Source organism: Poeciliopsis prolifica, unplaced genomic scaffold (genome assembly GCF_027474105.1).
Source record: "Poeciliopsis prolifica strain line A6 unplaced genomic scaffold, Auburn_PproV2 SCAFFOLD005, whole genome shotgun sequence".
Classification (NCBI taxonomy): Eukaryota; Metazoa; Chordata; class Actinopteri; order Cyprinodontiformes; family Poeciliidae; genus Poeciliopsis; species Poeciliopsis prolifica.
The window spans coordinates 3335705-3348851 of record NW_026562380.1 but is presented as its reverse complement, the minus strand read 5'-3'; the positions used below and the strand labels follow the sequence as shown (position 1 = coordinate 3348851).

Genomic DNA, 13147 nt, shown 5'->3' with positions numbered 1-13147 from the left:
CACAGTATTTTGTGATACTATTGTGATAACAATAAAAGTGACTATCAGAACTATTTATTACGTATTTTTTTGGTAGCTGAACGGTTGTGTGACAGTATGGCTCCTCTCATAGCCCCACAAAATCAAATACTACTCTTGAAAAACATAACATTTGGAATATTCTTCTTTCTGACACCAGAAATGTAATTTGTATCACTAAACTGCTCACAGTAACTGCATCAATTTATACTTTCAAAATGTGTTGATATTTATTGATAATCTCATATTACCAGTAGAGAAAATAACATCATTAATTTAAATTTATTGTGACACAATAAAACAAATTTGTTATGACATAAAATTTATCACAATCACAAATCAGTGATTGAAAATCACTGATTGAGTGTCTGTAATCAGAACTGTGACGATGATGATGATGATAATAATAATAATAATGGAGGAACTGGGTTCCTGTCTAAGAAAGAAATTCTTAGACAGGAACACAGAAAGGAAGAAACAAAAGTGGCAAATTTCTAAATTAAAACGATAAAATCATGACATAATACTGTTAAAACGTGGGTTTAAGATGGTTTGCGTCTGTCAAAGGCGTGCAGAGCGAGAGGCTGATTTTGATTGAAAATCACTGATTGTGAATAGCCACTTTGCAACCACTATAGACAAAGCAAAGAAGAGAAGATGACAGCTGTTGAAGCAATGAATGTAAGAAAAGTAAAATCAGCATTGGTTATATTTAATCTTTGCTCATCTTGTGAGGATGACAATGGGAAAACTGACGGCTCAGCCCATAGCTACTTGTCACAGAATAAATGGCATCATGAGGGAAGAACATAATGTGGAACTACTGAAGCAATATCTCCATTTGCCAGTGACCCTAAATATACCACACAATTAGTCTCAAAGTGGTTTGAGGAGAAAGTAGTAAATATTTTGGAGTGATCATAAAGTTCTGATCCCACTGAAAATTTCTGAGGTTGAGCGAATGGGCAGCCAACAAATGTGACTCAGTTACCACTCAAATCATTTAGGACTTAACTGGCATTTATGTTTTTTTCCAATCTAAAAGAAAAGTTTAGGCTGATTTAATGTTTGAAGTTTAGTTTGACTGAAAGCCAGGCTGTGAAAAAATTGTTTAAATTGGGTTTAAAATTTGATATTTAAAGTATAAAATGAATATAAGTGCAGGTATTTGTTTATCGTTTACTGTGTTTAAAATATAGTTGACTTGGAAATATGTGCTTTTACTTTGCATGTCCTTCATTCTGATACAGATTTAAGGTGACTGTATGTGTTTTAGTCCTCTGTAATGTCAGAAATTTGCAGAAAAACTTGTAGACGTCACAGACCTCCTAATCGCTATTTTTCTTCTGCGCATGCGGAGGATTGTGGTTGAGAAATTTGAAAACATGCCTTCCTGAATACGAAAATCTCCACACCTCCGACAGATGGCGCTAACTGTCACCCGCTTCCACTTTCGTGACATCACGATGAGGGCTCTTCTTACTGGATGATTCTGCCTGTATAAACACCAGTTAACGACAAGCTCCTCAACCCAAAGGTAGATAAACACCATACCTGTTTCATCTTTTCTCAAATAAGCCATTTCTGACTTTTGCAAGTGCAAGAAATAAATGCAGTTGCTGTTGGTTGTTTTTTGCATTAGTGGTCGCTAGCTAACAGCTAAGTCAGGCAGTTAGCTTCAGTTGATTAGCTTTAGCTTAGCTTCTCCACAGCTGGGTATCAAACTGCTGCTTTCTGTGGCTATTAAAAAGCAACTCTGGGGACATTGTGAACGTGGGCGTATTAAAAAACAAGTGACCTCGGCGTTTTGCCGCTGTTTTTTTCTTATTTATTTTTTTTTAAATCTTCAATAGCTTGTCTTATCCATTAACTGATAACGTTAGCCAACCTCGGTAGTTGTTGTGTGAGTCGTTATCTTGGCTTTATCTGAAAAACCTCAATGTAACTGGATATAGGTTAATCGTTAAAGTGTTATTTAGTACACCTGATCAAGCGGGATGAATTCAGTGGTATGACTTGCATTTATGACACATTGAGGCTGTTTTGGCAGCTGTCAGTGCCATTGCCACTCATCCGATATCAGTGTTTTCCAGATCAGTAGGTCAGGATGTTAAAAGCTGCCCAACTATCATTGTTGTCAAAGTTATTGTTGAACACACGAGATAATATACACGTGGTACAATCGAGATGTTATTTGTGTCTTTGTGAATATATTCAGATCAATCTACGGCAATAGCCTCTTTCAGCTTTACATAACTTGTCATTTTGACTCAAAATTTCTGTCCCGAACATACGTGGCAGTTTGTTGACTATACTACGGCTTGTTACAAAACAGTGATGGACTGATAAACACAGCAGTGTGTTAAACTGACACTGATTTCCCCCTAAACTCGGGATTGACTCCTGTTGCACCTCAAGTTATGTGTGTTCAAAATAGACATCTATGTTTAATAGTCATCTGGGGATTTTATTTTTAATAGCAGACAAAAGGTTGAAGGTCAGTGTGTAACTGGGCCATAGAGACATAATAAACAACCAGGAAGTACAGAGTTTATTATTAAGTCTACTTGTGTTTCAGATGGCACACTTTCTTATTGCGAATCATACTAATGTCTTATATTATTATTAATGGTTCTCCATTTCTCATGACATTTTTTGTTCCTCACTAAGAAAATTAGCAATTGAACATATTTTCAGGTAACTGCCGTTCTTTGTAATTTTTAGGGATGAAACTAAATCTTGCATTTCATGGGTGGATAATCATGCAAAGCCAACTATTTACACAACCTTTTCCCAGTTTAAAAATGCTATCAAATGCTTGATTATAGCTATAAATAGTGAATTAATTCTATTTGAGCAGCGACTGCTTATTCCATGCACGCCTGTGGAAATGCAACGTATTTATTGATAAGGTGCTCCACTTAAAGGTTGAGTTTATGTATTTATGACATACTGGAAAGTGTATCTGGGACCAGTCGGAGGTCCCCCAGAGGGGGAGTGAACAGAAAGAATGAGGACTGGTAGGTGTAGGTCTAATCACCTCTTAAAATACTCTCCCAGCTTAGAAACAGGGGCTTGTGAGGCTGTCAGCAACTTCAGAGCTCGGTTACACTTTGGGCTTTTCTTTGTTTTATCTTGCAGTTGGAGTAACTGTGTAACTCTCGCTGCTTTGGCTATAGGAATCAATGCTATGGACTTGTCGGGGTCCAAGCGGGTAACAAAGTGATGGTCTAGAGACTTCCAGTCACAAGGGGTGCTTGCGCCTGGAATGTTGCGCTGGTCGGTGCATCTAGAAGGAGGGCCACGGAGAGTCAACCATGCTGCTGTGGCGGTGGGGCACAAGGTCTACTCCTTTGGGGGCTACTGCTCTGGGGAGGACTACGAGACGCTGCGTCAGATCGATGTGCATGTTTTCAACTCAGGTAGGCGGTTAACATGATTTTTGCTTATCTGAAATTACATCCACATGTGCTTTATTTCAATTTTGTTTTAAATTTAAGTGTGTGGAACTATATTTTGTTGTAGGTGGTACGTGAGGCTGTTTAGGGGCTCAGTTGTTTAACTTTTTGTAAATTAAAGAAAATAAATACAGTTTTAATATCTTGAGCACTTGCCCAAGCAGGAAAATCTTAGAATGATGGAAAATAAGATGGAATATTTATGTCATAATGTCAGGAGATAAAAACTGTAGTCATAAATGTATAAGGTAATGTAGGAATTATTGAAGCTACTGCAAAAGCCTCAATGTCTGTGAATTGGTTGGATTGGGGTTCTCAAGGCAAAATTATATTGAATAAAAATGTGGTAGTTTCATAGCATTAGAGCATTTCTACAAAGATTCTTTTTGCAAAAAAAGCATCATATGATATAAAAACAGTTATTTAATCTCAAAAGCATCAGTTATTCATGTTGCTTTAAAATAAATAAACCACCTGATTATTATAAATATAAAAATGTTAAATATAACATTGATGTGCATAGATAAAATATGAAACACCACCTGTTAAATTTAGTAATTTGTTTTTCATAGCTCTAATTCACAGCAAATGTTACCTTATGCCACTTCACAAGATAAACAAATACATTAATACACAGAAATGTATAATCAAGACACTTCAATTATAAGGTTGAGATTCAGTTAAACAAATAGTAGTACAATAGATTCAAATCAACTTCATTATGTCACCTGGTAAAACAGTGGAAAGGAACAAAACTTTTTTTAATTGAAAGAAACCTCCAGATCTGTAAGGGCAATCATCTTTTGGAACCAACCGTAGTACTATGTGTGGTTACTTACACAGAATATTATATATATTTTTTAGCTGTTTTGCTATTTATAGAATAAAACAGCTAGGTTATTTCTCAATCTATCCGCTCTTATAGCCGTTCATGCTGCTTGCATTGTCTTTTTCATGACCCACATTGACCTTGTGGGTGAAAAGTGAGTGAAAAGTGTAGATGCACGTTACTGTGCTCCATACAACAGGAAAAAAACTCCAGCCACTCCAGTCACAGCCTAGTAGTAAACAGGCTTTAAACCACAGGAAAGGTTTGACAGAAACCTCCCCTTATGATTAAGCTCCACCACTTTAACTGAAGCTAACAGTTATGCGCCAGGATTTCCATTGTGGTTAGTTTATTTGGTCCCTTCAGATGTTTTTTTCAGTTGCTAACTCACAAACACAGCTGTTAGCTTGAAAGTTGTCACCCCGACTTATATAAAACTGGTTGCGTTGCTTCCTCCTGACCCATATACTATTGGTTTTTCCTCTGTGAGGTCAGCCAGCTGCTTTAACAGTTGCTCAAGTAGCGTGATCTTACCTGCCGTTGGAATATCCTAAAAAGTTTATCTAGAACTAGATCTGAAGCTGATTGTAAATAAAGCACCATAAATATTGATTATTACCGTTTGGCCTCTCTGTGCTTCTTTTCATTACAATTGTTCATAGCCTTTGTTTTTCTCCTAAAATATTGTTAAATTTGGATTGTCTATCTGAGTTATTTTTTAAATATTTGTTTTATGATGAGGAAATTGCATAATGATTAGGGGTGTCCAAAATGCGACTCAGAGACTGTTTGTGGCCTTTGGAATAATTTTGTTACCTGATTACAGTTCAAAAGTGGTAGAAATTATTTTGCTCTCTAGAAATAAACACTTTTTGTAAACATTTCCATGGCGGGTTTATATCTTCTTAAACAGAAAGTATGAAGTATAACACAAAGAGATTTTTTTATGAGTGTTCTTATTTTGTTTGTCATTCCACAAACATGTACACACTTTTTACCTGGAAACTCACTGGGTATACCTATCTATTGGTTAAACAAGAAAAAGGTGTTTTGCTGGTTGAATACATTAAAAATACTATAAAACAATTTTATAAACCCACAAAATGACAAAAAAAAAACAATAGATCTGAAAAGTTTAAAGACCATAAAAATTAAGGCAAATGCCATGCGAGTGTTTGTTTCATCAAAATATCTGTGGTTTAAAGCTCCTTAATTTTTACATGTTTTATAGTGGACACTGGTTTAATTTATTGTTAAAAGTCTTGAATTAGAGAGAAAAGGCTAATTTTGGCCCTTGGTGCAAAAGGTTTGGACACCATGGATCATTTAATCTGTATTGACCAGTTATATGGTGGATTGTAGTAAGTCTTGTTCACTTCATTGTCGGCTACATGTGTATCACAGTGTCTCTGCGCTGGATGAAGTTGCCCCCAGTGAGGACGGGGGGACACGAACGGGCTCGTGAAGTGCCGTACATGCGTTACGGCCACACAGCTGTGCTGCTGGATGATACGATCTACCTCTGGGGCGGGCGTAACGACACAGAGGGGGCCTGCAACGTGCTGTACGCCTTTGATGTCAGTAAGTAGACCCCCATGCTGTCGAGCGGCTGTGTTTCCTCTCAGGTGCGCATGTTTGATGTCAAGGTTCTTTCAGACAAAACCGTTTGTCAAGTTGGAAAGCTGTGACACCTGCATATGTGTCTAGTGGTTTCATGATGTTGCACATGATTTAAATGTCAGCATTTTCTAACCAGTTTGCGCTTCTTAGATACCCACAGGTGGTTCACGCCCAAGATTTCAGGGGCTGTTCCTGGGGCGAGGGATGGCCACTCAGCCTGTGTGCTAGGAAAAGCCATGTACATATTTGGAGGGTACGAACAGCTGGTGAGTGTGTGTCAGTCTTTACTTTTAACCTACGTTTTAGAGAAATATAAATATTTAAAGTTATTCTCCTCTTGGTGTTTCAGGCTGACTGCTTTTCTAATGACATTCACCGGCTGGATACCACCACCATGGTTTGGTCACTAATTAATGCCAGAGTGAGTCCAGATCATCAGCTGGTCCTTATTTTTAAAGCAGATAGGATGTTTTTTTTTTTTACCACACAATAAACAATTGTTTTCATCTTATTTTCTAGTTGAGAAAATATTGATATCAAGAGAGAATTAATTTTGAGAGGAATGCTTTTCTCCTAAGCCTCACATATTTTTACAATTAAAGTTTTTTCTTTTCCTGAGCCTTATTATTATGGATTCTCAAATGGCTTTTATTGTCTTCCTCTCCTTACATAACAACTAGTGAAAAAAAGAGGAAAAACTTCTGAACGTGCTGGAAATGCAGACATGTGAAAGGCTTTAGCATGGCTCCAGGCCAACTGAATGTGCAGGGAGCAAAGACATTTCTTTGTTTTCTAAAGCGCTATTCATTAACAACAGAGGCAGTTTTGCTTTTGCATGTTTATTCTTTCGCAACAATGGGGAGCTGTATTACACTAATAAACTCTGTCCCTGTTACGACACAGTGATGTCTGAAAAGAGGTTTAGATTTAGGTTTTCATCTTGCAGCTGGTAAATAGTTCCACTAGCTGGTGCTGTTGTCCTTTTTTGTCAGTGTGAGAATGGGTTTGTGAACTGTATTTGAACTCAAGTTTTTACTTAAGTGTATAAAATTGTATATTTAAAATATTATTGCCCATTAAAGAACACTTGAGGTTTTTAATTTTTACTCTTAAATGTAAGGCTGCCTCTAATATCTGTGTATATTTTGTCGTTCTACAAACATCAACGCAGTCGTGTTTTTTTTAATGTTTTTACAGCCAGTTTTGGCATTTATTTTATGCCTTATAAATAAAACATGAAACACATAAAAAGTTATTTTTACTCCCTGTTTGTGCCAGCTTTGGCAGCAGCAATGTTTGTGTTGTCTCTTGATGAGTCTCCTATATCACTCTTGAAAAATTTAAGACCAATATTTGCAGATCTGTCTGAATTCACTGGCATGTTCACCTCCGAATGGCTTAAAAAACAAAATGTGTTATGAGAGGATTTACGTCTCGTAAGACATGTGGACTAGTATTTATGTCATGTCATGGGCGAGGGATGGCCCATGGTTGATCGACTGGATGGACGTCTGAAAAGTGGAGCAACTGGTCCTCTATTTTTAAAAAAGTTTGAGGTCAAAGCAATGTTTCCATTCCTTTTCTTTTTGACCCCAAAATAAAATTTATAACAAATAAAAGGTAAATTTTAGTCGCATTCTGCATGTTCATTAAATATGTTAAGTAGCAGTGGCTGATATGAAAAGAGCTGTCAAAAATACTTCTTGAGACAAATACTTTATCAATGCACAGTAAATATAAAAAGTCTGGATAATGCATTCAGCATCTTCCTCAATCATGTTTGTTTCTGTTTTTCCAAGGGCACACCGGCGCGATGGAGAGACTTCCACTCAGCCACCATTATTGGGACAAAAATGTTTGTGTTTGGAGGGAGGGCAGACCGCTTTGGCCCCTTCCACTCCAACAACGAGATCTACTGCAACAAGATCAAAGTGTTCGACACAGAGACCAACTGCTGGCTGAGCACCCCGACCACACAGCTGTCGCCAGAGGGACGCAGGAGTCATTCAGCATGTAAGACATAAACATGCACAAATAATGTGTTTTGCATCTGTTTTTGGATTTTACTTGTCCAATATTAAGATCATAATTTTTATTCTATTTTCTTATTTATGTGATGGAAAGTATAAAAAGGACCAGAGTACAGTTCTAGTCAGAAGCTTGCATACACTCATTTTGCAGATATATGTCATATTAATATTTGGACTTTTAATAACTTATTTGAATTATACTTTCCAGGGTGGGATTGTAAGTTAACAAACAGCTTTTTAAATGATTAAGATTTAATGTACAAAGTTATTTTTTCAGATTTTCTCTAATTCAAACAGAATCAAAAATTGACTCTGTTGCATCACAACTGATTCTATCAGACTCAAATATATACATTCACCACCACAAATACGTGGAAACCAACAAATAAAAATGAACTCTTCTAACTTTGATGATCAACTAGTAACCAAATACTCAACCAGAGTTTTTACCAAAATGGGAGGAGTGAAAATTATTTATTTTAGCCTAAATATTCAATTTAATGTCTTTTTTTGGAAGAAAATCCACAATAAATAAAAAACCTTATTGAATTGGACATCCATTGAAGTTGTTTACTGTTTTTCGAAAAAGATCCAAATTAATCACATTCATATCCATGATGGTTGTACATTTCTTTCTAGCGTTTCATATGTTGTCATATTCTTAACTGTTTATCTTTGTGATAAGTAACAAAACTGTTGATTTGTGTTCAGTCTGTTACAACGGAGAGCTCTACATATTTGGAGGCTACAATGCCCGCCTGGACCGGCACTTCAACGACCTTTGGAAGTTTAATCCAGGTGATTTGTTTCCGTCTTAAACCTATCTGGGCAAAGGTGTCATTTAATCGACTGCTGCTGATCTGTCTTTCCAGGAAGCTTCTCTTCCTTCATGTGTCATTGCTGCTCATGTCTAACGGAAATGCAGCCATTGCTGCGCTTATTTGCACTGCCCCACTTTTTGTCTTTTATCTGTAGGCAATCATTCCCTCCTTTACAACATCATCGCCAGTTTCACAATGTTGTCTGGCTCCTCCCTGTTCATTGTGCGTACCAGATGCCATATCTTTTGGTCCAGAAGCACTCTGATGAAAACCTGACAATAACTCAGTCTCTGGAGCTCTGACAAATGTCAACTCTCAACTCACTTTAGTTGCTCTCCCTTGGTGAATGAAATGTGCTGTTGTTGCAACAAAAACATTGATGTTATAGCTAAAGCAACACACCTGTGGTTTTTTGATTCTATCAGTTATTTTTCTATGTCATATTGAAATCGGACATGATTGTCTTTACATTTTGTGCGTCGGTGTAAATTTTTGGTATTTTTTGCTATTAAACTGACACAAAGTAGAGCATAGTGACTTGCAAAAAAAATTGCAGGATTTTAAAATAATTTTTCTGAAAAAAAAAAAAAAATCTTAGAAAAGTGTGTTGTGCATTTCAGTTCAACACCCCTGAGCCAACCTTTGGTAGAACCACTGTCAGCTCCAAAAAAAAAGAAAGCTCTTTGGTTCAGAGCTGAGATGATTAATCATTGTAATCATGGTGAATTGATTTTTTTAAATAATTGTAAACTATTTTAGAAACTGATTTGTAGTTAACTGGAGTATACAGATTCAGAAAGGCCATCTGCTATAAAAACAACACAGTCAGAGCAGTTATTAAGGCAATACTGTAGGAAAATATAGGCATTTTGCATTTACGATGAAAAACCTTTGTCTGTAAATCTGCTCTTTTTATGATTTGGACAGAGTGAGGCAGATCCTCTGCTATTTATCCAAACTATTTGCAGTCCACTAGATGGCAGCACCTTGATTACAATCATAACACTCCAGGTTTGAATGGCAGGTTGCTATAGAGATGTGGCGATGATTAAGGATGAGACTGTGAGGCTGCACTTAGGCCTTTTATGAAACAAACAAGGAAGCCTCAACGTCATCATCATCATTCTGATTCAGAGCAACAGAAAGGAGCTGAAATGCGAAGGTTGTCATTTATAGGTGATGAAAATTCTGTCTCGGTTTTCCATCCAGCCATTATGTTTCCGTGAACAAAAGAGAGACATCAACACAAGATCTCAAAACTTTAATACATTTCCAGCAGTGTTTATTTTATGAAAAACAAGACATTAAGAAGAAAATATGTAGCTCTCTCAGACAGAAGCTTATTAACATAAATGAGATAACACTTCTCACTGCACATTGTTCACTTTAAGATTAGATATTTTCTCTTTTTAATTGCTGTTGGACTGTGAGAATTGTTTTTAATGAAGGAAGCTGATGAACTGCAGGAGCAGTAAAAAAATCACTATTAGATCATGTAAGCTGAAGTGATAAAGAATTTCCATCTTGCACATCATCATTTAATGTGCCCAAGCTTACTTTTATTTTTAATGTTTTTAATGTAAGTGAGTCTGACTTAAAGAATTATTAAGTCTTCTTCTTTTATATTGTTGTGGCTCACCTGATATTTTTTTCTTGCTTTTCCACTCAATAGAACAATTCTTGTGGAAGAAGGTAGAGCCAAAGGGGAAAGGCCCGTGTCCACGGAGGCGGCAGTGCTGCTGTATGGTCGGAGATCGAATCGTCCTCTTTGGAGGAACAAGGTAAGAAAATCTTCTTACTCATGTATCATATTTTTATAAATTTTATCAGCCAACCAGTGTTTTCTTCTCTAAACAGTTAATTATCCATACATTTAAAAAATTAATGACACTTTTAGGCTTTTACTGTTTTTTTTTTTTTTTTTTTTTTTTACATATGTTTTACATATAGTTGTACATTTATTTATTTATTTTGGACATTATTGATGGAAATATATGTAACAGCTTTTACAAAGATGAGCAATGATGCAAAAAAATATAAATATTACAACCACAGTTGGAGAATTGTGTACCAAATTATTGCACATGTTAAGCTAAAAAGTTTAATTAAACTATAATGAGAAACAATGTTATACCTTATGGTAAATCTTAATTACAGTAAAAACTTTGTATTACTGTCAGTTTATTGGTAGCCTGTCAATTCACAGCAAATTTTTTCTTGAGGCACTTCACAAGAAAGCAAAAATTTCTGAAAAAATATTATCAAATCATGTAGTCAAATTGTATTTTTTTATACATTAAATACAACAGTTATATTTATTTTATAATTTTTTTTATATAGATATGATTGCCAACTGCTAATCATATCTACCCTTAATTGTGTAGCATACCATGCATAGACACATAAGAGATATTTGTCAGTTATCTTTGCTTGTTTTGCCTAAAAAATGGGAAAAATCTTAAAAAGGGCTTTTAGAAAACCCACAGAAGACATCTACAAAATCGTACTTCTTTAAATCTAAAAACAAGATGATTTACTTTCACATTTCCGATAATTACTGAATTTCTGTGTCTTTGGTAGTCCAATAAGAAGACTGAGGCTATTTCACACCTGAATGATATTAAAACAAACTCTGGTTCTTCCAGGAAATAATTTAAAAACAGTTTAGTGTTTTGAATTTGTATTACATTTTCATTTGGCTAAAGACATAAATACATGGAGTCTTTCTTGAACATAAAAAAACAAGTGTTCTGAGTTTTTTTATTAACAAGGCAAGCAGAGACTAAGAGGAACTCTGTTTCTTTTGAACAACAAAGTGGAGGGTCTGCTGCCTGTAGACAGCAGGCTGATTATTCCCCTTGTTGCTTGTAAGACTGTAGTGATAGCCAGTGGTTTGAAGCTGGTTAGGTGCCGCTGGGCTGGTGACGGACTTGTGATAGGCCAGTAGCCAACAGATTAATGAGGCAGCTTACGGCGTTGGCATGGTCTAAAGTTGTCTGAGTCCTGGGCTAGTGTTATCAACAATGCTACTGTTATCAGGCAGACCCCACAGGGACAACCTAACAACGGCTGAGAGAGCCGTGGATAAGGTCTTCTGAGCTCCACTCTGTCTACCGGCATCTGCAGGAATCTGAAAACGGGTCCAAAGGCTGGAATTCTTTCAAAGCTTTATAATTCACCACATACAGTGACTTCCAGAAGTGTTTGTAGTCCTTGAATGTCTTCAATTTTCTCATGTTACAACACACTTAAGTGTGTTTATTCAGATTTGATTTGGTAGACCAACGTAAAGCAGCGCATAGCGGCACAGCAGCAGTGGAAGGAAAGGGATGCACAGTTATTTTTTTTCTTTTCACAATTAAACATTTGAAAATATGGTATGTATTTGTTTTCCGTCCCACATTCAAGAGCCTCATGGTAACTGGATGAGCTGCATAAACTTGTAGCTCAGTTGGTTCTGAATCTGGTCAAAGTTACCAACCCCTGGATTGGATCAAAGTATGTTCATGTGTTGAAATAGCCAAGTTAAAGTTTGAACTGAAATCCTGTTGGAAATCTGTGGCAAGAAATGACAATAGTTCACAGATCTACTCTCAGTCAGATCTGACTGATTTGGAGCTGCTTTCCAAAAAAGAAAGAACAAATCTGGAGGAAATTCACACCGTTATGGGAGTCAGCTTGCAAACTCAATGCAGAAAAAAATCCTTGACACAGGATCTTCATGCTACTTTTGATATTTATATTAAAAAAATAAAACTGGTCACTTACTTTATACTTGATATTTTTGCACTAGTTTGTGATATGTCACATAAAATTAAGAGAGTTGTGCGATTTTAATGTAGTGTGTGAAAAGAATATCAATACTTTTGTGCTATAATGTTGAGCAACACATTTCTCCTATTTTTTAATTTTAGCAGCCAGACGTTATATCTTAGAAAATGTGAATAATAAATATGAGCTGCAAATTTGTTGCTGAACAATAAAAACAACAAACTTGTAGTTTTAGTTTTTCACATGCTGTGAAATGGAAAGCTACACAAAACAATAATGAAAAAAAAAATAATTAGAAGCCCCCTGTATGGTTTTGGATTTCCTCTGGGATTAGACTGAGTTTTAGGAGTCATGATTTCCTGTTGAGAGCAGATAGAGACGAGTCTGGAGAGGGGAGTGTGTTTGAGCTGATGAAGTGTGAAGAGGAAGAAATCAAACATCGCAGAATATCTCCAACATCCTGTTTAAAATCCCAAGCAATTTAAGACTCTTGGTTAACATATGCAGACCTTCACCCCTGGTATTCCTGTAAAAAATCTTTTGTTTTGTCTGCAGTATTTCTAATACGTAGGATTTTGTTGCTAAGCAGATGTTCTGTGG

General features: G+C 36.2%; 1 protein-coding gene across 2 annotated transcripts in view; it reads left to right on the top strand.

Moving 5' to 3' along the window:
* Window positions 1-1431: 1431 nt before the first annotated feature.
* The window catches only part of klhdc3 (kelch domain containing 3), a 31427-nt gene continuing 19711 nt past the window's right edge, over window positions 1432-13147 (top strand). For both annotated transcript variants that reach the window (XM_055029702.1, XM_055029703.1), the window contains exons 1-8: window positions 1432-1555; window positions 3198-3440; window positions 5710-5886; window positions 6076-6191; window positions 6275-6346; window positions 7725-7938; window positions 8667-8753; window positions 10449-10557. In XM_055029702.1, the coding sequence (XP_054885677.1) occupies window positions 3287-3440; window positions 5710-5886; window positions 6076-6191; window positions 6275-6346; window positions 7725-7938; window positions 8667-8753; window positions 10449-10557 (929 nt within the window). In that variant the 5' untranslated portion in view covers window positions 1432-1555; window positions 3198-3286. The remainder of the gene's footprint in view (window positions 1556-3197; window positions 3441-5709; window positions 5887-6075; window positions 6192-6274; window positions 6347-7724; window positions 7939-8666; window positions 8754-10448; window positions 10558-13147) is intronic.